The sequence below is a fragment of the Pelophylax lessonae genome (genome assembly GCF_965119305.1).
Source record: "Pelophylax lessonae genome assembly, chromosome: 7".
In the NCBI taxonomy this organism is placed as follows: Eukaryota; Metazoa; Chordata; class Amphibia; order Anura; family Ranidae; genus Pelophylax; species Pelophylax lessonae.
In genome coordinates this window covers 127,907,171-127,933,889 of record NC_138774.1, presented here as the reverse complement: position 1 = coordinate 127,933,889, position 26,719 = coordinate 127,907,171, and the positions used below count along the sequence as shown (strand labels likewise).

At 42.7% G+C, this 26,719-nt stretch overlaps 1 protein-coding gene across 1 annotated transcript in view; it reads right to left on the bottom strand.

Annotated features, from left to right (window-relative positions):
• Positions 1-26,719, bottom strand: part of F9 (coagulation factor IX) — a 95,265-nt gene that overhangs the window by 13,401 nt on the left and 55,145 nt on the right. The window contains exon 6 of the mRNA XM_082262982.1: positions 15,980-16,212. Within this exon, the coding sequence (XP_082119108.1) occupies positions 15,980-16,212 (233 nt within the window). The remainder of the gene's footprint in view (positions 1-15,979; positions 16,213-26,719) is intronic.

The following is a 26,719-nucleotide window of genomic DNA, read 5'->3' as shown; positions in this document are numbered from 1 at the left end:
TTTATTCATCGATGCCCTAGCCACTTTCAGCATTAATGTGGTAACGGTTTCTTGTGTCAGTTGGAACACAAATCTTTTTACATGTTATGAATAAATTGCCAGTACTTTTATTGAATAATGACAGTGGATCTTTGCTTCCATTCTCCATTACCAGTTTTTATTAGCTCCTGAGCGCTGTCAGTTTTTTGTTGTCTTTATCTTTCCAGCATTTGATCCAATGCCACTGCACAGCAGTACAGTCGAGCTGTGAGCACAACATTGTGGTCTTGCTGCACACATACTCGTAAGTGGGGGACTTTCAGTATATTGCGCCTGGAACTTGGCCTTTTTTTTTTCATCACAGAAATATGCCTGTTTTTCATGCAGTGCCGTCTAAGGGCCTGAAGATTACGGGCATCCAATATTGCATTTTGGCCTTACCCCTTGCTCACAGAGGTTTCTCAAGATTCTCAGAATATTTTGATGATATTGTGTACTGTAGATGATGATATATTTAAAGTCTTCTTACATTTGATAATTTTTCGACACAGCTTTTCACAGATTGATGAACTCTGTCCATCTTTACTTCTGAGAAACCTTGACCTTTTAAGATGCTCTTTTTATACTCAAACATGTTATCGACCTGTTGCCAATTAACCAAATCAGTTGCAAAATGTTCTTCCAGCTCTTCCTTGTTAAAGCCAATTACTTTGCCAACTTTTTGCTTCCCTGTCCCAACTTTTTTGAGATGTGTTGCTGCCATTAATTTCAATATTACCTTATTTTTTCCCTAAAACAGCATATTTTCTCAGTTTAAACATTTGATACGTTTTCAATGGTGAATAAAAATGGAAAACTGTACCAAATATTTGCTGTTTTCCTTTCCTGATGCCAATCCATAGCAGCATACATGTGATATAGCTCTGCCTCTATGTCCACCCACAGGACCTGTTTAACTCTAGAAAAGAAAGCTAGATAAACCTTCCCCATTCTCAGTAAAATAACAAGAACAGGGAGGGTCCGAATGCTGCCACGGATTGGCATCAGGAAAGGAAAGATATGGTAAACATTTTTCAGTTTTCCTGACACCACCATGGCAGCATACATGTGATATATAACAAGCTAAACAGGGAGGGCTAAAAACGTATAATCCAACTTCATTGCATAGACATGGAAGCCTGGACCATCATTCAGTCAAAGTTCATTAATGTTCGAGCCCCTGGATCTTCTCCATAGCGCCTAAGGCAGGTGTGCTGCGGCAAGCAGCCTGCTGCTTTGCAGATGTCTCCATAAACATTTTGCATGCACTGCCCTTAACTTAAAGTCATAGAGATGGATCTAGCTGAATGAGCCCAGTGTATGTTTTATGGATGACCTTGACACTCCCGAGATGACAAAATGTTGCTCTAGCTTCCACCTCCCAACTTGCCTGATGGAAACACAAACAGCCTCCTTGTGTATTTAGGTACTGTCTCTGCCGGAAAGGATGGAACAACCCCTATGTTTGTAAGATGAAAACAAAAGCCACCTTGGGAACAAAGGTGCTAGAGGGACATAGGCCCCAACTTGTCCAGAAGGAATAAGATGTAGGACTCTGCAGCCCCAAGTGCTTGCAGATCTGATACTCTTCCACCTGAAGTTATTGCTTGAAGTTATTGAGGGATACTGCCTCTCGAGGGATGTCCCACTGAGGACTGCTTTGGCTGGTGCAAACAGAGTTCTGGTAAAGAAATCCAGGACTAGAATAAAAACTCACTGCGGAACGTTATTCCTCCTTGAGGCAAAGTCTTAGGATCGACTTTCTGAAGCATTCCCTTGGCAGTTCACATGCTCATTTTCCTTAGTGCAAAGCTAAAATGTAAACCTTTATGGAGCTAGGCTGAGCCCCAAATCCAGATCCATGAGAAGAAATGATAGCAACTGGGCATCCTCTGGGTTGCAAGGATAAAAATTTTGCTCAGCTGCAAAGACTGTGAACCTGTTCCAGACTTCGGAGTAAATAGCATTTATTAGCATCTTTTCTGGAACCTTGCCAGTATTAAACCACTTCCAGAGGACGGCCCAAGTCCTTCAGTCCTTCCCTCTCAATTTCCAATCCATCCTGGAACAGGTGTTGTGGAAATATTGGTAGCTAAAGTGCTTGATCCAGACTAAGTTCCATGGCTAAGCTAAACCCAAGGCTTGTGGGCCAACCGGGCATGCTTGCTATCACAGTGGCACTTTCAGACAACAGTCTCCCCTGGAACTTCATGACCAAAGGTTGTAGAGGAAAGGCATCTGCTAGGTGACTATTCATTAGGTGCATGAGAGAATCCAATTCCTCCTCCACCAGGAAGGAGGGTAACATGTGAATGGATGGTGATCAAAACAGGGTCAACTGAGGGATGTCCTATAATTAAGTAATATGGGCAAGATCTTACGATTAAAGACCCATTAATTGGGAACCGAAAACATCTGGTGCGACAGTCCCTGTCGACATACTGGGCACCAAGAAAGATTACATTCGGGCAGGGTCAGTATAGTTCCACTTCTTTTGGAACCTGCCATCGGTTCTTCTTTGTTTCTGAATGTATGACACTGCTGCTGTGTTGACCTCATGCAGGATAACCAGTCGAGCCTGAATGTGAGGTGACAGCACTCCTAGTGCTCATTATTGCAACTGCTTGGATTTTCTGTACATTGGAGATGACCCTGTCTGAAGGGAAACTCCATCTGTCTTGCATTCTAAAATGATTGCAGGTGGTGATCCACCCTGTAGAACTGGTATCAGTGGTGACAATAATCCAGGATAATGAACATACTGGACAGGATTGAGTGAGGGTCCCTTGTCATACCCATCACCAGAGGCTCCTTTGCATCTGAGGAGAAGCAATGTGATCCAGCTCAAGTACTCCCTTTTGCTTTCCAAAAGGAAATTCTTTGGAATGTCCAGAAAATCCAGGATGGCACAGAAATGCAAAGTACCTTCGTTTTCAGGAGACTCCTGCATTGGGAAACTGACAACTGCTTGGCCCATTCCGAGAAGAAGGGGAAAAGTACTCGCTTGAGCATTGAACTGGCCAGAAGCATACCCTTTTGAACTAGTAGATCATGTGGACTCTGACCCAACAGTAGATCACCATCCAAGTAATGATGGATTTGAAGCCCCCCCATTTCCTCAGAGGGGCTACACAGAGATTAGGACCTCCATGAAGGTCATTGGTGAGGCAGAGAGCCCTGGAAGGAAAGCACATGAACTGGAAATGTCAATCTCCCACCGAGATTGAGTTTCTTTAGATTCAACACAGGTCTCCAGTGTTCTATGTATGAGAAATAGAGAAGAATAAAAGCCTGTAAATCTCTCTGCTGGAGGACTTACAATCATTCCCCATTGCAGTTGTATAATATTGATGTACTGATGTACTGAGAGAGGACATCCTCCTCCTGAGTGGAACTCAGGTGCTATTCTGGTTGTGATGAAGGAAGGTTCTGGAGAGTGATGTCTGAACCACCAAAAGTAGCCAAGTTTTACCGTAGAAGGCACCAATTGATTCCAAAAAATGGGCTTTACCATGTGTACACACACACAAAGAAAGAGAAGTGCATAGTGGTTTTGTATATATTTTCGTTCAATAACTATCATAATAAGGAATAAAAAATATATATCTTTTTAAAGAAGGTATTTATTTTTAATCAAATATATGAAATATTGAATGATAATATGCTGTATTCTTTTAAAGCAGCAGGGGAACTTTATCATACTGTTGTTTACATTGCTTTTAAGATGCAATATCAAATGGACAAATAACTATTCTCTTATTCAATGACTATATACATTTTAATCATATATTTAGCAAGTTGGCTTGAAGTGTGAACCCACTTTGCTTCTGCTTTTTTCCTTATCTTGGAAATGATGATTGCATTTGTGCCATCGAATTTTCCTTAATGTTATTGGTGTCTTTTCCTGTAATGTCATTGGTCACCTGAACCCAGTGCTCTGCAAGTACACTCCCACACAACCCTCAAAACAGTTCCGATTGGCCCTCTTGTTCTCTGGATCCCTGCTGTACCATTGTATGATTTGCTTACATCATTGATTGCACCCTTTTCCTGTGCTGCTGAGGAAAACTTTTCAAAAAGTACATCATTCCCTATCTGTGCCGGGGATCTCTAATTACACACAACTGTTGGGCTTTCTTATAATGTGGCTGCTAGTGACTAACGCTGACACCTAGGTAGTCAAGCCTAAGCAGTAAATCATGGAAGAGAGAACTAATGATTTTCTAGCCTAACATTAAGATCTAAGTCTCCAAGAATATTTGATTCTAAATGAATATGGCAGCTATTAGGCTGATCTAAATACATAAGTCTCTTCTGTGTGGCAGATTAGCCCAGTCTGCACACATCCACTTTATTTACAACTCACATTTCTTTGCTAAACTCAGCAGTTTTAACCAAGTGCATTATAACGCTGATTCTTTCAGCAACATTTCTGGTTCTTATTGATCACAGATGATTATTCATGGGTCTTGAAGCATTGATTACATTTATTGCGTGCTATTTTCAATTAAAGTGATTTGTTGGGGAGATGTGTGTTAATGCGTAAAGTACAATCCTTATGCACCAGCTAATGCAAAACCATGGGGACAATTAAAATCTGCAAATGTGTTATATGTATATCTTTAGCTACCCACAGACTAGTGTTAAGAATGGGTTACACATTTGAGGCCTTCAGTGAGACCATTTCTTGAGGAGCCACCAATGATAGTTTTACTGTTGCCTTTTTCTAATAAACCAATATTTAACCTTCGGATGATTTAAGCTATTATTGTGCAATTTCGGATTTTACTGTTGTCCAGCCTTGCTAAAATCTGAGAACTGAAAATGAAGTATTCACATTTCTGTGTTTATTGAAGTCACGAGGAGCACCAGGAATTCAGGTGATGGCCTCATATGGTCCTTTAGATGCCAGTTTAGTACTATGCTTTATTGCCCTGTCCTAACCAAATAGTAGGCCAGAGACAGCAGATGGAAGCCATGAGAAGTCACATTCTTGCAATCTTTTTTTTATTAACTGAACTGAGAAAATAACCACAGATTTTCTTTATATCAAGAGAAAAATAGTGGCCCAGTCTATGTAAACGACTCTGTATTAAATTACTGTACAATTCTGACTCTGTAATGAAAGTGTACCTTGTCTGATTATTGTTACTTTTCCTCTAAATACTAATAAAACACATATTGTTAAAAAAAATGTGATCCTGTGCTACTAATTGTTTTAAAATAAACATGTTTTAAAATAAACATTTAACACATGACAACTGGATTCCCAAAGCACTATGGGTTAGCTAAAGAGACAGCAAAAGAAGGTGCCGCCTGCCCCGAAGGTCATATTTTAAATGAAAGCAGCCTAAAGTCCTGAACGGGAAAAAATAGAAAGAAAGTGCAAACAAAACATTAAATATATCCTTTAAAGCACTTTTGGTCTATTCTAGGGCGAAAACCTTTATGGCTGAAACCAGCTCCAGAACTATAGGTGGGAATGATTGCAAAGTCCACCATCTGCTTTTTTGCAGAGGTTTATGATCACTATAATATACAGTGTTAGCCCACCCTTGGGAATTCACCCTTCCATCTTTGATAACTCATCCGGTTTTCATATTTGCATTGAGAATCGTTTAACATGGGTGTTTACAAAAAAGTCTTTATGAATGTTCACAGTCATTCAAATGTTCCTAATGGACCATGTTATCTTAAGCTCTGCATTTGGTACATCATAAATATTTCAGTCAATTCTTGATACTAGAAATAGCAACAGGCTTTTAATCATCTCATGTCTGTAGGCACCTTCTGTCTGAGTGGTTGCCTGACCTGGGAGTTATGTAATACCTACAGTATATGCCATAGATTCTAGTAGTTTCACCCTTACAATATAGGATGTATTGGCTTTAGCCTGCTTAAGCTTGTACTGAAGCAGCTAGACTGTTATAAAATTCTAATGCAAACCACACCTATTGGGGGTCTAGATGGGCAGACCATTCCCAAGGGGTGGTGGGAAAGCTGAAAGAATAGTTTAATGCTAGGACCTCCTGTGATCTTTCCTAGTTTTTTTTTTTTTCCTTTCAAATATTTTATTTTAATAATGCAAAAGCAAGAACATAAAGAAGATAACTATCGAAACATTTGCAATCTGGGTTACATAAGATTGTTGTACAATAAAGCAGATCCAACATTGATGACAATGCGTAGATGAGGCTAGAGTGAGAAATACAACAGAGATGTATCTGGGAGCTGTGGTACCAAGTACGCACCAATTAAGTTAACAATAAGGAGAAGGACTGACTGCATAGAGTAATTACAGTCTAAGTTATGGCTAAAGAGTCCAAGCTCCCTCATAGCTGAGTAGGTGGGAGGAATCTACAGCATCGTCGGGTGGGTCAAGGACTGCATAGAAATATGGTACAAATTTTGACCTATCTAAGATAAAACTGACCCAGACTGCTGAACATAAGGAAGAAGAAAAGAACAGAGAGAGTGAAGCGAGAAAGGAAAGGTGAGGGAAGTAGAAAAAGGAAGAGAGAAAAGGGGGGAGGGGGAAGCAGCCGAACTCCAGAGAGGCACGCCCCAACCTCATGGCCTAAGTCAATCCAGTTTTTTTTTTATAGTCTACATGTCCAAAAGGATAGAAACATTTTTTTTTTCAGCAGTACATGGCAATGCATGTGCTTTGGTGCCATGCTTTTCCATTCATTTGAATGGCACCCCAACACATTCTGCAAACAATCATGCATTGCCGTGGGGCCTTGCCCAAAATACTGCATGCAGCATTTTTTGGCAGTGCGCCACAAAACATGTTAGTGCATCACTATTCTTTGCGCTAAAATGCACGTACATCACAAGCTGTGTTGGGGTGCCATTCAAAATGACTGCCATTCATAATGAATGGCACAGCATCACACCAAGGCCTTTAGTGTGTGTTGCTGCATGTTGCAGTAACAAGCTAATGCATTCTTTACAGCAACACATATTATATGCGTTGGTGCATTGTGATCCCAACACACCTTGCATGCACTATTTGGCAGGTAAAAGTAGAGGTTGCGGTATAATGCTACCACTTTATATTGTGTTTCCCAATAATAGTTTATCTTAAAAATGACATTGTACAGCAGAGAGTGATATATTCTAGCACAACGCTGACATCCTGTCCTATAATTCAATAGCAGAGTACTACAAATTTCCCTTTATGGACTTTATAAGCCCAAAATGGCATATGGCATTGATCGATGGGCTGTAAAGAGTTGTTACCTAAGCTAACTTTCTCTGCTTTAATATACAATGGATATAAAAAGTCTACACATCCCTGTAAAAAGGTCATGTTTCTGTGATGTAAAAAAATGAGACAAAGATAAATCATTTCAGAACTTTTTCCACGTTTAATGTGACCTATTAACGGTACAACTTCATTTAAAAACAAGCTGAAATCTTTTAGGGAGGCGGGAGGGGGGTAAAAAAACTAAAATAACGTGGTTGCTTAAGTGTGCACACCCTCTTTTAACTGGGGACGTAGCTGTGTTCAGAATTAGGCAATCACATTCAAACTCATGTTAAATTGTAGTCAGTAGACACCTGCCATCATCAAATGTGCCTCTGATCAACTGAAAAAAATGTTCAGCTGTTGTAGTAGGTCTTTCCTGACATCTTCTTAGTCACATCCTACAGCAAAAGCCATGGTCCGCAGAGAGCTCCCAAAGCATCAGAGGGATCTCATTGTTAAAAGGTATCAGTCAGAAGAAGGGTACAAAAGAATTTCCAGGGCATTAGATATACCATGGAAAAAAGTAAAGACAGTCATCATCAAGTGGAGAAAATATGGCACAACAGTGACATTACCAAGAACGTCCCTCCAAAATTGATGAAAAGGCGAGAAGAAAACTGATCAGGGAGGCTGTCAAGAGTCCTACAACAACATTAAAGGAGCTGCAAGAATATCTGGCAAGTACTGGCTATGTGGTAACAATCTCCCGTATTCTCAGGACCGGCCCTACCACGGGTCCCGGTGGGACAATGGGACCCAGGCGGTATTTAGAGAGGAGCGGCCCCCGGCCGCCTCTTCTCTTCTTCGCCTATCGCTAAAAAAAAGGTCCGTGGCTGGCCCGACATGCACACTGCGCATGCGCCGCCGCTCAGCAAAGCCCGTAAACGTTCGCTATTTCCGGGAATAGCCGAACATGTATTAGCTTTCCCGAACGGCGGCGGCGGCGCATGCGCAGTGTGCATGTCAGGCTGGCCGTGTACGTGTTGATGTGTGGCGACGTGCGGCGCCATTTTTAAATCCTAAGGGCCTTATTCTTCATATGTCTGGGCTATGGGGTAGAGTGGCAAGACAGAAGCCTTTTCTTAAAAAGAAAAACATCCAAGCCTGTCTAGATTTTGTGAAAACACATCTGAAGTCTCCCAAAAGCATGTGGGAAAATGTGTTATGGTCTGATGAAACCAAGGTTGAACTTTTTGGCCATTATTCCAAAAGATATATTTGGTGCAAAAACAACACTGCGCATCACCAAAATAACACCATACCCACAGTGAAGCATGGTGGTGGCAGCCTCATGCTTTGGGTCTGTTTTTCTTCAGCTGGAAAAGGGGCCTTAGTCAATGTAGAGGTAATTATAAACAGTTCCAAATACCAGTCAAAATTGGCTTCTGCTAGAAAGCTAAACATGAAGAGGAACTTCATCTTTCAGCATGACAACGACCCAAATCATACATCCAAATCAACAAAGGAATGGCTTTACCAGAGGAAGATTAAAGTTTTGGAATGGCCTAGCCAGAGCCCAGACATGAATTTGATTGAAAATCTGTGGGGTGATCTGAGGGCTGTGCACAGGAGCTGCCCTCGCAATGTTTTTGCTAAGAAGAGTGGGCAAATATTGCCAAGTCAAGATGAGCCATGTTGATAGACTCGTACCCAAAAAGACTGAGTGCTGTAAAAAAATCAAAAGGTGTTTCAACAAAGTATTAGTTTAAGGGTGTGAACACTTATGCAACCATATTATTTTCGTTTTTTTTTTTACTTCCTCCACCTAAAAGATTTCAGCTTATTGTTCTACTGAGTTGTACAGTTTATAGTTTATTAAAAGGTAGAAAATGTTCAGAAATTATTTTTCTTTGTTTCATTTTTTTACACCACAGAAACCAGACATTTTAACAGGGGTGTGTAGACTTTTATAGCCACTGTAAACCAATCAGCCATAACATTATGACCACTGACAGGTAAAGGGAATATGCCATTACAATGGCATCTGAAAATTGGTGGGATATATTAGGGAGCAAGTGAACATGTTGTCCATGCAGTTGATGTGGTGAAAGCAGAAAAAAATGGGCATCGCAGTTGTTGTGTATGGGGCTGAGAAGCCCATGGTGACCCATGTCCACAGTTAAAAGCTTCTGCAATGGTCACATGAACATCAGAACTGGACTACAGAGTAATGGAAGAAGGTGTACAATTAGAAGGAGGCAACCGCACACCAACTTGAGAGTGATAGTAAATGATAAAAACCTTTTATTGAAAATCCATAAAATCCAAAACGACAAACCAGGGACAGGAGAGTGAAAAACAGTTGACGCGTTTCACGAAACTATGTTCACTTAGTCATAACGGTTTTTATCATCTACTATCACTCTCAAGTTGGTGTGCGGTTGCCTCCTTCTAATTGTACAGCTGTCGGGACTATGGATCTAACCTGCACCCTTCTGATTGTGAGGACATTTCAACACCAGAGCGGTCTCTGTGCTCTCATATCTATTTAAATGGAAGAAGGTGGCCTGGTCTGCTGAAACACGTTTTTTTTTTTTTACATCATGTGGATGGCCGGATGCGTGTGCATCACTTACCTGGGGAAGAGATGGCACCAGGATGCAGTATAAGGAGGCAAGTTGGCAGAGGCAGTGTGATGCTTTGGGCAATGTTTTGCTGGGAAATCTTGGGTTCTGCCATTCATGTGGATGTTACTTTGGCGTCCATGCCTCAATGGGTCAGGGCTGTTTTAGCAAAAGGGGGGCCATGCTCAATATTAAGCGGGTGGTCATAATGTTATGGCTAATCGGTGTATTTATTTGTAAATTTGAAATAGCAGTTTTACATCCTTTGATGTTTTGCATTTTCTATATGGTCCTTATTGTGGCCTTTCTCTTGCCTTAAAAAAATGAATCAGGCAGAAGAAATATACAGCTCCCATGAATCAATGCACACATCAGATGAATTGTGCTGCCATTTACTGTTGTATTGTGAACAGGCTGAGCACATTTTTAAGGATGTCAGATCCTGTAAAGCTTATTAGCTATTCTATCATTGCAAATGAAACTGGATACAAATGTTGTTTGGCTGGATGGAGTGATAGCAACAGTTCTATCATGAACAATTCCCTTATTTTTAATGAGGCTGATCCAAGAATAAAAAATGTATTAACATACGCCAGCAAGTTGGAATACAGTCACTCTCACCACTCTCAAATATCCACCAGAGGGCAGAGCAGCTTCTGCAGATAACAGTGGAGCAAATGTATTCTTTCCTTCGCATAATGCAATGTGTCACCTGAAAGACCAAAACAATTTGTACAGCTATACAATGTTCTTCACGTAATGGATAATGATGCCTTCCCGGGACAAGCTGATCTTTCTTTTTTACACCTTATTACTTTGTACTGTATATTTTTCAAGGAACATCTTTAAAAAAAAAAAAAAAAAAAAACAACTTTGGGATTGCAGGGAAGCAGAATCCCAACACTGTAAATCAGAGCAGTTCTGTCTAGTCCCACACATTGTATACATTATAGTTAATGGCCGAGTTTTACATTCACAAGACTATTTTCAGGAGAAAAGTGTTACTGTATAGTGCTCATTTATAAGGAAAAGGACAATGACACACTTTCCAAATCTATGAAATGTTAAGGAGGGAGGCCTTTTAGCGCACAGCACAGTAGGCAAAAGACAAGTCCCTGTCATGGTCCAGGTTACATAGAATATACAAAAAATGATTGGCTAAACCACACAAGTGCTTTTTTGACCTCTAATTTTTTTAACTGACTAACTGATGGAACTGAACAGCTCATAATAGAAATAGTACCACAAAACCCATAAACTGATTATCGGGCACAAAATATGCTAGACAGCAAGAGCAAAACCCAGCATTAGCAGCGCTAATACTAAATAAATAAACAGTATATAATATATTGTCAGTCCAACAATAATATTCTTTAATGTATTAAAGTCTGTGACACCATGTGAACCATAAACAGTGGTTAGATGATATGGGAGGGTGAAAATGGCTGGAACAGGGACTCGAAGACCATCACCACTCCCTATGGTAGAGAATTCACTGGACAAAAAAAATACCTTTTGTTCCTTATCTCCCATTGTTGGCTGATAAGATGATACCTTTTCTTCACCAAAATCATAATACTTTTTTTTAATATCCAATACGTTTTTCCCTGCAGTCTAAAAGCGGTTTTGGTGCAATCACGAATCCTTACACTTTTTCTTTTTTCAGTAAAGATGGATGGTCCTTCCTCCTGGACTGAGTAGCACTTGTACAGTGGGGAAAAATAATTATTTGATCCCCTGCAGATTTTGTAAGTTTGCCCACTTTCAAAGAAATGAAGGGTCTATAATTTTTTTCATAGGTGTATTTTAACCACTTCAATACAGGGCACTTTTCCCCCTTCCACCCCAGGCCAATTTTCAGCTTTTAGCGCTGTTGCATTTTGAATGACAATTGCGCGGTCATGCAACACTGTACCTAAACCAAATTCATGTCATTCTTTTCCTACAAATAGAGTTTTCTTTTGGTGGTATATGATCACCGCAAGGTTTTTTCTTTTTTGCTACATAAATAAAAAAATACTGAAAAGTTTAAAAAAAAAAAGTTTTTTGTTTATGTTATACAATTTTTTCCTGCACTGATGAGGCTGCACTGACAGGCACTGATGAGGAGGAACTGATGGGGTGGCACTGATGGGGTGGCACTAATATGCAGCACTGATGGGCACTGATAGGCGGCACTGATAGATAGCACTTGTGACAGTATTCACTGTCACTGGAATTTAATCTGGAAGTAAACCCTCCTCTGACACTTGTACCTATAGGTAAGCCTATGATAAGGCTTACCTATAGGTACTGTAAATATCTCCTAAACATGTACCGTTTAGGAGATATTTACCTTACATGCAGCCAGTGACATCACTGGCGCATGCGCTCTGAAGGAACGGCCGCTGGTGCCGTTTCTTCAGAGACCCGCGCCGTGACTGTCGGCTCCCGCGCGCGTGCGCGGGAGTGACGTCACTGCGGCTCCGGCCAATCAGATGGCCGGATGCCGCGATCCCAGAAGACGGGCGACTGGACATGTCGCCCATCATAGAGGTGAGCGGATGGCATGGCGGGGGCTCGTTCTAAGGTAAGTATTTCATAATGAGCTAGTATGCGATGCATACTAGCTCATTATGTGTTTCTCTTTCAGCTTGTAGAAAAAAAAACCTCTTTAAAGACAGATAAGTAATGGTTTGGATTGCTTCATATTTGCCAGCAATATCCCCATATAGAAATATTAAGATTTATTCCCATTTGCCATGAAATCTGTAATTCCTAAATGCTGTGTATATTACATATCTTTCAATGCCAGACAGGTATTCCTTTTGTTGTGTATTGGAAGGGAATGTGGATTGCCCTTTTGCATTGCTAAGTGCTAATGACCTCCCATTGTTCTGTGTCTGGCTATTGTGTACATTGATTGCCCCCTGGGGGCTTCTGTCTCATTGCAAATGGCAGTCCTTCTGGTCAAGTTATTGGACCAATCCCTGCTGACTCATTTTCAAGTCCTCATTTGCATGGCTAAGGAGGACCTGAAGGAGGACCACAGGTACTTTACAATTGACCAATAGGAAAGCGGTTGTTGGGGGCGGGATCTTCCAAATTCTGTATATAAGTCTTGTTCAATAAAGTTGTTCTAGAGTTACTTCACCCTCATCTAGAGTCCTGTCTCTTATTGGGGGAATCTGCTGCAAGGGATTGCTATGTCCTCCATACTCCCTTGGATAATCACTGAGCTCTTGTAAGAGCTTGTGTAAGAGCTTGTTCTGCTGCACTCTCTGGGGAAAGAGAGGTTCACCCACAGGAACCTGGAGCCTTGTCGTAGGTCCAGGGTGGGTAGGAGATGCCAAGACCCTAACCAAGCTGCGGCGGTTCGTGGGGTCTGAAGTGGTTACGGTGTCTGGTGGAGTGCTTGGAGCCCTCGGGAAGCACTAGGAGCATCTGTCAACGGAGGTACCCGCTCAGGGGTGCCCTGTTCCGTTACAGCACTGATATGCAGCATTGGTGGGCACTGATAGGTGGCACTGATGGGCACTGATAGGCGGCATTGATCGGCACTGATGGGCGGCACTGGTGGGCAATAATGGGCACTGGTGGGCAGCACTGATAGATGGCAATGATAGGCACTGGTGGGCAGCACTGATGGGGAGGGCACTGGCGGGCAGCACTGATGGGGAGGGCACTGGCAGGCTCCCTAAGCCCTGATTGCCATCCCTGGTGGCCATAGTGGGCATCCCTAGGGTCATGGGTGGGCATCCCTGGGGTCATGGGTGGGCATCCCTGGTGGCTCTAGTGGCACCCCCCCAAGGATCTGCACTGGTAATCAATGCTCTGATTACCAGCACAGACCCCCTCTCCTGTCAAGAGAGCTGCAGATCAGCTCTCCTCTACTCGTGCCTGTCAGGCACGAACTGAGGAAAGCCTATCAAATGCTCTTCCTATTTACTATGTGACCAGCTGTGATTTGACACAGCTGGTCACATGGTAAAGAGCCTACGTCAGGAGGCTCTTTACCGAGATCGGAGATGCGGTGTGTCAGAGTGACACACCGCAGCACCGATCGCCGTTCTGCGCCCCCCAGGGGCGCGCAGAGCACATTATCCTGCACGCCGTCATATGTCAGGATAATACAACCACCTTCCCGCCTTCAATCGCCTATAGGGCGGCGGGAAGTGGTTAAATGATAGAGACAGAATATCAACCACATATCCAGAAAAAAATATATGATACGAATGTTATAAATTGAGTTGCAGTTCAGTGAGAAAAATAAGTATTTGGTCCCTAAACAAAGCATGACTTAGTACTTGGTGGATAAATCCTTGTTGGCAAGCACAGAGGTAAGACATTTCTTGTAGTTGGTTACAAGGTTTTCACACATTTCAGGGGGCATTTTGGTCCTCTCTTCTTTACAGATCTTCTCTAAATCCTTAAGGCTTCTTGGCTGTCCCTTGTAAAATCAAAGTTTCAACTCCATCCATAAATTTTCTATAGGATTAAGGTTGGAGACTGGCTAGACTACTCCGTGACCTTAATGTACTTCTTCTTGAGCCACTCCTTTGTCAAGCTAGAAGACCCATCCACGACCCTTTTTCAGTGCTCTGGATGAAAAAAGAAGGTTCTCATCCAAGATTTTACAATACAGGGCCCCATCCATTGACCCCTCAATGCGGCAAAGTCGGCCTGTACCTTTAGCAGGGAAACAACCCCAAAGAATAATATGTTTCCACCTCCTTCCACTGTAGGGAGGGTGTTCTTAAGGTGCTTGACTGTAGGGATGGTGCTCTTACGGTCATAGTCAACATTTTTCTTTCTCCAAACACTATGAGTCAAGTTATTGCCAAAGAGCTAAATTTTGGTCTCATCTGACCACAGCACTTTCTTCCAATCCTTCTCTGAATCATTTAGATGTTCATTGGAAAACTTCAGACAGGCCTGTACATGTGTCTTCTTGAGGAGGGGGACCTTGCAGGGTGCTGCAGGATTTCAACCCATGGCAGCGTATTGTGTTACCAACGGTTTGTTTGTTCACTGTGGTTCCAAACTGCATTGAGATCATTCACAAGCTTCTACCATGTAGTTCTGGGCTGATCCCTGACTTTTCTCATGATCATCCTTACCCCATGAGGCAAAATCTTGCATGGAGCTCCAGACCGAGGGCGAGGGATGGTTATTTTGTATTTCTTCCATTTGGGAAAATTCACTCCAACAGTTGTCTTCTTCTCACATAGCTTCTTGCTGATGGTCTTGTTGCTCATTCCAGCCTTGTGTAGATCTACAATCTTGTCCCTGACGTCCTTTGAGAGCTCTTTGGTCTTGCCCATGATAGTGATGTTGGAATGGAAGAAAGATTCTATGGGCAGGAGTCTTTTATACACATAATGAGTTGTCGTTAGGAGCACCTTCCTAAATTGACAGGACTAATCTGTGTACCACATGAGCATAGCCAGAATTATTGCTGGTTGGTAGGGGATCAAATACTTATTTTACTCACTGAACTGCAACTAAGTTTATAGCATTTGTACCATGTGTTTTTTTTCTGGATTTTTGGTTGATATTCTGTCTCTATCATTTAAAATAAACCTATGATAACAATTATAGACCATTCATTTTCTTTGTTAGTGCAAAATCTGCAGGGGATAAAATTATTATTTTTGCCACTGTATAATAAATTGTGAGCTCCACTCAGTCCAGGATTACTGTGTTCCCAGGCTGTGTGATCATGCACTCCCAGGGGGCATATCCATGACAGCCAGGGCTTAAAGTAAGTAGGTTGGCTGACACTGGACATTATTCTACCTGGAAGAGGACTGGTTCTGGAAATTTGCAGAGACAATTCTGAGAACAGTGCCAAAAGAAAAGGTTTATTGCAGCAAGAGCCTTTTTTAAAAAAAAAAAAAAAAATTCTGTGCTATTTTAATTTTTTTTGTTTATTACAACTACCACAACTACCATAAGTAGCTAAATGTATCTTGATATTAGCCACCTGCCATGACCTGCACAGCAGCATCAGGGGACAATCGGGTTCTGCTGTGAGCAGAATGGATGACCAGACCCACTGATCAGTGTGTTGATTTAGCTTCACAGTCCAGTTAGTGAGCTTTAGGCAAGGTGATGACCTGACCAATCCATATTCCATAAATAACTCCTACATTTAACCTACCTGCCATGGAAATTCACCCTTCAAACTGTCTGTTCCACCAACTATCCGGATATTTGGATCCACTGTTACTGGCACAATGTCATCTGAGTGGTCACCCAAGGGTATGTTTTCAGTAGAGTTGTGGTGTTCAATGGAAGAAATATTACTTGCATACTCTTCAAGATCCAGGATGCTACGGGTTTCGTCTTTTGGAACTGCCTCTGGTGCACTGACTCTTCCACATGGATATTGTACTGTAAAAGAGGCAACCATGGTGATTTTATTTGTTTTGGCTAATACACATAGGCAGGTGTCCCTGAGATTAGTAGGGAGAAATTAGAAAATAGGGAGAGTAGGGAAAATTAGTAGGGAGAGGACCTTTATGCTTTCTTGAATTGGTTGGTGTCTGGGACCTGCTTTTTTTTTTTTTTTTTAGGTGGGGTGATGGTGGTGGGGTGGGGTTGATAATATGATAAACTGGGATGTAGATGTGAAGGTCACCTAACATGAAGCTCTAGATAACTCTTGTGACCTTGCAATTAAAGTGGAACTTCACTCTCCCAATCAACATTGATTATTTATAATCCTCATGCTGCTAGCATTAGTAAATAGATAGGAAAGTATTTTATATTTAGTTGATTTAAACTTTTTTTTTTTTACATTTCTTCAGTTACTTTCTGGTTTCTTGCCTAGGCAAATGATGCCATACATCCCAGGAGTCATCAGGAGGGGAGGAGAGGTTTTCTCAGCTAAGCACACTCTCCTGCATGTATGCTTGAGCTAAGTGCAGATGGATTCCAGGAAGTAAATGCTACATAAAATCCTTAGCCTTTACTCTAGGGCATGAGTGTCCAACCTTTTGGCTTCTCTGGGCCACATAGAGTGTAGAGAAATTTTCTCGGGCCGCATACAAAATATATACTATAGTTAATGTATATAAGTAATAAAATGCCGCTACAACTTCCCGCACCACCGCACTAATTTAACACAACTAGAGAATGATCAAATGAAATGGAATCAGTATACAGAGGTTTACTTCTTCTGAGAGATATTAAAGGAACACTCTAACCACCATGACCACTTCAGTGATTTGAAGTGTTCATGGTGGTAGGAGTCAGAAACACTGCACATGCTCGACCCCCACCCCCTCCCCTCCGAGGCAGCCTCTGCCTACCGTTAGTTGGAAGCCACTGTGGTCATGCCCCCGACTGACTTCCTTCCTCCCCAGCAAAAAAAAATTGTCAGGGGGCAGGGGGCCGCATTGCCTGGGGTTGCGGGCCGCATGTGGCCCCAGGGCCGCAGGTTGGACATGCCTGCTCTAGGGGATTTTTTTTCAAAGTGATTTCTCAACAAAATAAAGCGTGGAGGCATGGATGGATGGGGGAGTTTGCTTTGAATAATAAAAATGAATTAAATAGTATTTTTGGTTTGTGGTGCTCAAATGCAGTGAAGAACTTTAACAGAATCCAAGTCATGGAGAACAATGGCTCAGCCATATGACTTGTGTACAAAAAACTATAGGATTTTATATAAGGTGAGAACAAATCATCAGTTTGTAAGAAGAAAGTTTTAAAAGGCAGGATGTTATAAGATGTATAAAAAATGGGGATCATCTGGTGGTACAGAGGCCCCTGTTGTGTGGATATTAGGACTGTGGATGCTGATGTTAGTTGCTCGTTGTCACTGAATTTTGCAATATGGTGAAGAAGTGACCTGGTAAAGCTAAATTGGGGGCTTTTATTAGTAGTCTATGCTAATCACAAATACTTTACATCTCATCCTGTTTAACCTTAACCATACTGGGTGGCAGAAACCAAACCCTGATAAAGGGGATGTTTTCCAACCCCCAAGATGTGTTGGCTTTGTGAGTCTTTTATGTCATTTATGATTAAATCTACGGTATATTTGAGTGATTATCTTTGCTGTGTGGTGCTTTAATCTCACACCATCTCAGTTACCACCATCTCAGTATACCAAGGAAACAGTGCAAATCCTTTGGTGCAGAGAAGCCGCCAGCCCAAAATTTGGTAATGTGGCCAAATACTACTATCCTTCTTTAGTAGTGTTGAGCGAACACGGACTGTATTATTCGTGTTCGTACCGAATAATTGGATTTTTTGTACCCGAACACGGACACGGACACTTTACTGTATGTTCGGGTAAAAATCCGTGTTCGGTCGTTTTATTTCCGGGTTTTGCATGCTTTGGCGCTCTTTTCATGGCGGGCTTTCAACAGCCAATCAACAATCGTTTAACTGGTGTGCCTTAAGCCATCCCAGCCATGCCTGCAAATGTCTCAGTAGCTGTGATTGGCCGTCTGAAGCATGTGACCAAGTCTTTATAAGTTCGAGGCAGCCGCAGCGGCGTCATTATGCTGCTTAGATTCAGGGACAGAGCACACATCAACGTGCTGGCTGCTGATTAGGGAAAGATAGGCAGGAAAAAACCATTTGTGTCCGGATAGAATTGAGGGACAGGTCGGAGTGTTTAGGCAGGGCGAGTTGTAGGCATTTTAGGGATAGAGTCTGCTGAATTATATAGGGTCAGTGTCTTCTACAAACTACAATCGATATTGCTGTGTGGGGGGTGGGGTCTGCACTCAATCCTGATCTACGATCTCTTCTCAATCCTGTTAGGGACAGAGTCTGCTGAATTTTAGGGAAACTGTGTTCTACAAACTACAATCGATATTGCTGTGTGGTGTGGGATTGGAGATAGGCAGGTGTCAGTGATCCACATCCATTTTTCTGTGTGTGAGCTGCAGTGAACACAATCTTTTTGGGCTGCAGTGAACACAATCTTTTTGGGCTGCAGTGAACACAATCTTTTTGGGCTGCAGTGAACACAATCTTTTTGGGCTGCAGTGAACACAATCTTTTTGGGGTGCAGTGAACAAAATCTTTTTGGGGTGCAGTGAACACAATCCTTTTTGGTGTGCAGTGAACACAATCTTTGTGGGGTGCAGTGAACAAAATCCTTTGTGGGGTGCAGTGAACACAATCTTTTTGGGGTGCAGTGAACAAAATCCTTTTTGGGGTGCAGTGAACAACATCCTTTTTGGGGTGCAGTGAACACAATCTTTTTGGGGTGCAGTGAACAAAATCCTTTGTGGGGTGCAGTGAACACAATCTTTTTGGGGTGCAGTGAACACAATCTTTTTGGGGTGGAGTGAACAACATCCTTTTTGGGGTGCAGTGAACAAAATCCTTTTTGGGGTGCAGTGAACAAAATCATTTTTGGGGTGCAGTGAACACAATCTTTTTGGGGTGCAGTGAACACAATCTTTGTGGGGTGCAGTGAACACAATCTTTTTGGGGTGGAGTGAACAACATCCTTTTTGGGGTGCAGTGAACAACATCCTTTTTGGGGTGCAGTGAACACAATCTTTTTGGGGTGCAGTGAACACAATCTTTGTGGGGTACAGTGAACAGAATCTTTGTGGGGTGCAGTGAACACAATCTTTGGGGGGTACAGTGAACACAATCTTTGTGAGGTGCAGTGAACACAATCTTTGTGGGGTGCAGTGAACACAATCTTTGTGGGGTACAGTGAACACAATCTCATACTGAAGGTTTGAGGGTGCTGCCTGTTCCATACTCCCCCTACTCCTCATCTAGCCTTTTAGGGGTACAAACAATAGTAATTGGGGCCTAGTGTGGTTGTGTACGTGTGATATACATACACTTTTTTGGGATCATATTTTCTATTCCGCTATTTAATCAAAAACCTTTGGGGATCAGTTAAATTGGGGGATAGTCTGTGTTGGTACGTGTGAGAGAGATCCACCTTTCCAAGTTGTTGGGGTTCATCTCATACTTCTGAAGGTTTGAGGGTGCTGCCTGTTCCATACTCCCCCTACTCCTAGCCTTTTAGGGGTACAAACAATAGTAATTGGGGCCTAGTGTGGTTGTGTACGTGTGATATACATACACTTTTTTGGGATCATATTTTCTATTCCGCTATTTAATCAAAAACCTTTGGGGATCAGTTAAATTGGGGGATAGTCTGTGTTGGTACGTGTGAGAGAGATCCACCTTTCCAAGTTGTTGGGGTTCATCTCATACTTCTGAAGGTTTGAGGGTGCTGCCTGTTCCATACTCCCCCTACTCCTAGCCTTTTAGGGGTACAAACAATAGTAATTGGGGCCTAGTGTGGTTGTGTACGTGTGATATACATACACTTTTTTGGGATCATATTTTCTATTCCGCTATTTAATCAAAAACCTTTGGGGATCAGTTAAATTGGGGGATAGTCTGTGTTGGTACGTGTGAGAGAGATCCACCTTTCCAAGTTGTTGGGGTTCATCTCATACTTCTGAAGGTTTGAGGGTGCTGCCTGTTCCATACTCCCCCTACTCCTAGCCTTTTAGGGGTACAAACAATAGTAATTGGGGCCTAGTGTGGTTGTGTACGTGTGATATACATACACTTTTTTGGGATCATATTTTCTATTCCGCTATTTAATCAAAAACCTTTGGGGATCAGTTAAATTGGGGGATAGTCTGTGTTGGTACGTGTGAGAGAGATCCACCTTTCCAAGTTGTTGGGGTTCATCTCATACTTCTGAAGGTTTGAGGGTGCTGCCTGTTCCATACTCCCCCTACTCCTAGCCTTTTAGGGGTACAAACAATAGTAATTGGGGCCTAGTGTGGTTGTGTACGTGTGATATACATACACTTTTTTGGGATCATATTTTCTATTCCGCTATTTAATCAAAAACCTTTGGGGATCAGTTAAATTGGGGGATAGTCTGTGTTGGTACGTGTGAGAGAGATCCACCTTTCCAAGTTGTTGAGGTTCATCTCATACTTCTGAAGGTTTGAGGGTGCTGCCTGTTCCATACTCCCCCTACTCCTAGCCTTTTAGGGGTACAAACAATAGTAATTGGGGCCTAGTGTGGTTGTGTACGTGTGATATACATACACTTTTTTGGGATCATATTTTCTATTCCGCTATTTAATCAAAAACCTTTGGGGATCAGTTAAATTGGGGGATAGTCTGTGTTGGTACGTGTGAGAGAGATCCACCTTTCCAAGTTGTTGGGGTTCATCTCATACTTCTGAAGGTTTGAGGGTGCTGCCTGTTCCATACTCCCCCTACTCCTAGCCTTTTAGGGGTACAAACAATAGTAATTGGGGCCTAGTGTGGTTGTGTACGTGTGATATACATACACTTTTTTGGGATCATATTTTCTATTCCGCTATTTAATCAAAAACCTTTGGGGATCAGTTAAATTGGGGGATAGTCTGTGTTGGTACGTGTGAGAGAGATCCACCTTTCCAAGTTGTTGGGGTTCATCTCATACTTCTGAAGGTTTGAGGGTGCTGCCTGTTCCATACTCCCCCTACTCCTAGCCTTTTAGGGGTACAAACAATAGTAATTGGGGCCTAGTGTGGTTGTGTACGTGTGATATACATACACTTTTTTGGGATCATATTTTCTATTCCGCTATTTAATCAAAAACCTTTGGGGATCAGTTAAATTGGGGGATAGTCTGTGTTGGTACGTGTGAGAGAGATCCACCTTTCCAAGTTGTTGGGGTTCATCTCATACTTCTGAAGGTTTGAGGGTGCTGCCTGTTCCATACTCCCCCTACTCCTAGCCTTTTAGGGGTACAAACAATAGTAATTGGGGCCTAGTGTGGTTGTGTACGTGTGATATACATACACTTTTTTGGGATCATATTTTCTATTCCGCTATTTAATCAAAAACCTTTGGGGATCAGTTAAATTGGGGGATAGTCTGTGTTGGTACGTGTGAGAGAGATCCACCTTTCCAAGTTGTTGGGGTTCATCTCATACTTCTGAAGGTTTGAGGGTGCTGCCTGTTCCATACTCCCCCTACTCCTAGCCTTTTAGGGGTACAAACAATAGTAATTGGGGCCTAGTGTGGTTGTGTACGTGTGATATACATACACTTTTTTGGGATCATATTTTCTATTCCGCTATTTAATCAAAAACCTTTGGGGATCAGTTAAATTGGGGGATAGTCTGTGTTGGTACGTGTGAGAGAGATCCACCTTTCCAAGTTGTTGGGGTTCATCTCATACTTCTGAAGGTTTGAGGGTGCTGCCTGTTCCATACTCCCCCTACTCCTAGCCTTTTAGGGGTACAAACAATAGTAATTGGGGCCTAGTGTGGTTGTGTACGTGTGATATACATACACTTTTTTGGGATCATATTTTCTATTCCGCTATTTAATCAAAAACCTTTGGGGATCAGTTAAATTGGGGGATAGTCTGTGTTGGTACGTGTGAGAGAGATCCACCTTTCCAAGTTGTTGGGGTTCATCTCATACTTCTGAAGGTTTGAGGGTGCTGCCTGTTCCATACTCCCCCTACTCCTAGCCTTTTAGGGGTACAAACAATAGTAATTGGGGCCTAGTGTGGTTGTGTACGTGTGATATACATACACTTTTTTGGGATCATATTTTCTATTCCGCTATTTAATCAAAAACCTTTGGGGATCAGTTAAATTGGGGGATAGTCTGTGTTGGTACGTGTGAGAGAGATCCACCTTTCCAAGTTGTTGGGGTTCATCTCATACTTCTGAAGGTTTGAGGGTGCTGCCTGTTCCATACTCCCCCTACTCCTAGCCTTTTAGGGGTACAAACAATAGTAATTGGGGCCTAGTGTGGTTGTGTACGTGTGATATACATACACTTTTTTGGGATCATATTTTCTATTCCGCTATTTAATCAAAAACCTTTGGGGATCAGTTAAATTGGGGGATAGTCTGTGTTGGTACGTGTGAGAGAGATCCACCTTTCCAAGTTGTTGGGGTTCATCTCATACTTCTGAAGGTTTGAGGGTGCTGCCTGTTCCATACTCCCCCTACTCCTAGCCTTTTAGGGGTACAAACAATAGTAATTGGGGCCTAGTGTGGTTGTGTACGTGTGATATACATACACTTTTTTGGGATCATATTTTCTATTCCGCTATTTAATCAAAAACCTTTGGGGATCAGTTAAATTGGGGGATAGTCTGTGTTGGTACGTGTGAGAGAGATCCACCTTTCCAAGTTGTTGGGGTTCATCTCATACTTCTGAAGGTTTGAGGGTGCTGCCTGTTCCATACCCCCCCTACTCCTCATCTAGCCTTTTAGGGGTACAAACAATAGTAATTGGGGCCTAGTGTGGTTGTGTACGTGCGAGATACATACACTTTTTTTGATCATATTTCCTATTCCGCTATTCAATAAAAACCTTTGAGGATCAATTGAATTGCGGGATAGTCTGTGTCGGTACGTGTGAGAGAGATCCACCTTTCCAAGTTGTTGGGGTTCATCTCATACTTCTGAAGGTTTGAGGGTGCTGCCTGTTCCATACCCCCCCTACTCCTCATCTAGCCTTTTAGGGGTACAAACAATAGTAATTGGGGCCTAGTGTGGTTGTGTACGTGCGAGATACATACACTTTTTTTGATCATATTTCCTATTCCGCTATTCAATAAAAACCTTTGAGGATCAATTGAATTGCGGGATAGTCTGTGTCGGTACGTGTGAGAGAGATCCACCTTTCCAAGTTGTTGGGGTTCATCTCATACTTCTGAAGGTTTGAGGGTGCTGCCTGTTCCATACTCCCCCTACTCCTAGCCTTTTAGGGGTACAAACAATAGTAATTGGGGCCTAGTGTGGTTGTGTACGTGTGATATACATACACTTTTTTGGGATCATATTTTCTATTCCGCTATTTAATCAAAAACCTTTGGGGATCAGTTAAATTGGGGGATAGTCTGTGTTGGTACGTGTGAGAGAGATCCACCTTTCCAAGTTGTTGGGGTTCATCTCATACTTCTGAAGGTTTGAGGGTGCTGCCTGTTCCATACCCCCCCTACTCCTCATCTAGCCTTTTAGGGGTACAAACAATAGTAATTGGGGCATAGTGTGGTTGTGTACGTGCGAGATACATACACTTTTTTTGATCATATTTCCTATTCCGCTATTCAATAAAAACCTTTGAGGATCAATTGAATTGCGGGATAGTCTGTGTCGGTACGTGTGAGAGAGATCCACCTTTCCAAGTTGTTGGGGTTCATCTCATACTTCTGAAGGTTTGAGGGTGCTGCCTGTTCCATACCCCCCCTACTCCTCATCTAGCCTTTTAGGGGTACAAACAATAGTAATTGGGGCCTAGTGTGGTTGTGTACGTGCGAGATACATACACTTTTTTTGATCATATTTCCTATTCCGCTATTCAATAAAAACCTTTGAGGATCAATTGAATTGCGGGATAGTCTGTGTCGGTACGTGTGAGAGAGATCCACCTTTCCAAGTTGTTGGGGTTCATCTCATACTTCTGAAGGTTTGAGGGTGCTGCCTGTTCCATACTCCCCCTACTCCTAGCCTTTTAGGGGTACAAACAATAGTAATTGGGGCCTAGTGTGGTTGTGTACGTGTGATATACATACACTTTTTTGGGATCATATTTTCTATTCCGCTATTTAATCAAAAACCTTTGGGGATCAGTTAAATTGGGGGATAGTCTGTGTTGGTACGTGTGAGAGAGATCCACCTTTCCAAGTTGTTGGGGTTCATCTCATACTTCTGAAGGTTTGAGGGTGCTGCCTGTTCCATACCCCCCCTACTCCTCATCTAGCCTTTTAGGGGTACAAACAATAGTAATTGGGGCCTAGTGTGGTTGTGTACGTGCGAGATACATACACTTTTTTTGATCATATTTCCTATTCCGCTATTCAATAAAAACCTTTGAGGATCAATTGAATTGCGGGATAGTCTGTGTCGGTACGTGTGAGAGAGATCCACCTTTCCAAGTTGTTGGGGTTCATCTCATACTTCTGAAGGTTTGAGGGTGCTGCCTGTTCCATACCCCCCCTACTCCTCATCTAGCCTTTTAGGGGTACAAACAATAGTAATTGGGGCCTAGTGTGGTTGTGTACGTGCGAGATACATACACTTTTTTTGATCATATTTCCTATTCCGCTATTCAATAAAAACCTTTGAGGATCAATTGAATTGCGGGATAGTCTGTGTCGGTACGTGTGAGAGAGATCCACCTTTCCAAGTTGTTGGGGTTCATCTCATACTTCTGAAGGTTTGAGGGTGCTGCCTGTTCCATACCCCCCCTACTCCTCATCTAGCCTTTTAGGGGTACAAACAATAGTAATTGGGGCCTAGTGTGGTTGTGTACGTGCGAGATACATACACTTTTTTTGATCATATTTCCTATTCCGCTATTCAATAAAAACCTTTGAGGATCAATTGAATTGCGGGATAGTCTGTGTCGGTACGTGTGAGAGAGATCCACCTTTCCAAGTTGTTGGGGTTCATCTCATACTTCTGAAGGTTTGAGGGTGCTGCCTGTTCCATACCCCCCCTACTCCTCATCTAGCCTTTTAGGGGTACAAACAATAGTAATTGGGGCCTAGTGTGGTTGTGTACGTGCGAGATACATACACTTTTTTTGATCATATTTCCTATTCCGCTATTCAATAAAAACCTTTGAGGATCAATTGAATTGCGGGATAGTCTGTGTCGGTACGTGTGAGAGAGATCCACCTTTCCAAGTTGTTGGGGTTCATCTCATACTTCTGAAGGTTTGAGGGTGCTGCCTGTTCCATACTCCCCCTACTCCTCATCTAGCCTTTTAGGGGTACAAACAATAGTAATTGGGGCCTAGTGTGGTTGTGTACGTGTGATATACATACACTTTTTTTGGATCATATTTTCTATTCCGCTATTCAATAAAAACCTTTCTAGGGCAAGATCTTAAATTACAGAAATATGAGGAGACCGTCAAATAAGGGCCGTGGCCTGGGTCGTGGTGCTGCTGGTAGAGCTCCTGTTGCAAGGAGAGGACATGGTCGATCTGTGCCAGCTACACGCACAAGTGAAACACCTTCCTCAAGTGTGAGTAGGCGACAGAACCTGCATCAGTATTTGGTAGGGCATCAAACGCCCCTAGAAGTGATGAGGCCAGAACAAGTTGAGGCGATAGTAGATTGGTTTGCTGCTGACAGTGCCTCCAGTTCCTTCACATTGTCTCCCACCCAGTCTACTGCAGAAAGGTCAGAGTTGGCACCTGCAGCCAATGTCCAACCGTCTTTCACCTCACCCCCTTGCAAATCAGGCCAGCAGTCTGAGCCCCAAGCCATACAGCAGTCTCTTATTCTTTTTGAGGACTCTGTCAGCAGGGTTTCCCAGGGCCATCCACCTAGCCCTGCCCCAGAAGTGGAAGAGATTGAGTGCAGCGATGCCCAACCACTTATTTCTCAAGATGAGTACATGCAAGGATCATCGCAGCACGTCTCCGATGATGACGAAACGCAGGTGCCAACTGCTGCGGCGTTCAGCATTGTGGAGACCGACAAGGAGGGCAGGGGTGAAGACTGGGTGGAAGATGATGTGGAGGACGATGAGGTCCTCGACCCCACATGGAATGAACGTCATGCAGGTGAACTGAGTAGTTTGGAGGAAGAGGCGGTGGTCGCACAGAGCCACCAGCACAGCAGAAGAGGGAGCAGGGTGCAGAAGCGGAGCGGCCGTGCCCTAGACACTACGCCCGCTACTGCCCAACGCAGCAAGGGAACGAGCGCACCAAAGTCAGCTCAAAGGAGTTCTCTAGCGTGGAAGTTCTTTAGAAAATGTGCTGATGACAGGACACGAGTGGTTTGCACCCTGTGCAATCAGAGCTTGAAGCGAGGCATGAACCTTCTCAACCTGAGCACAACCTGCATGATCAGGCATCTAAGTGCAAAGCACGAGCTGCAGTGGAGTACACACCTTCAAAACCAAGAAACGTCTCT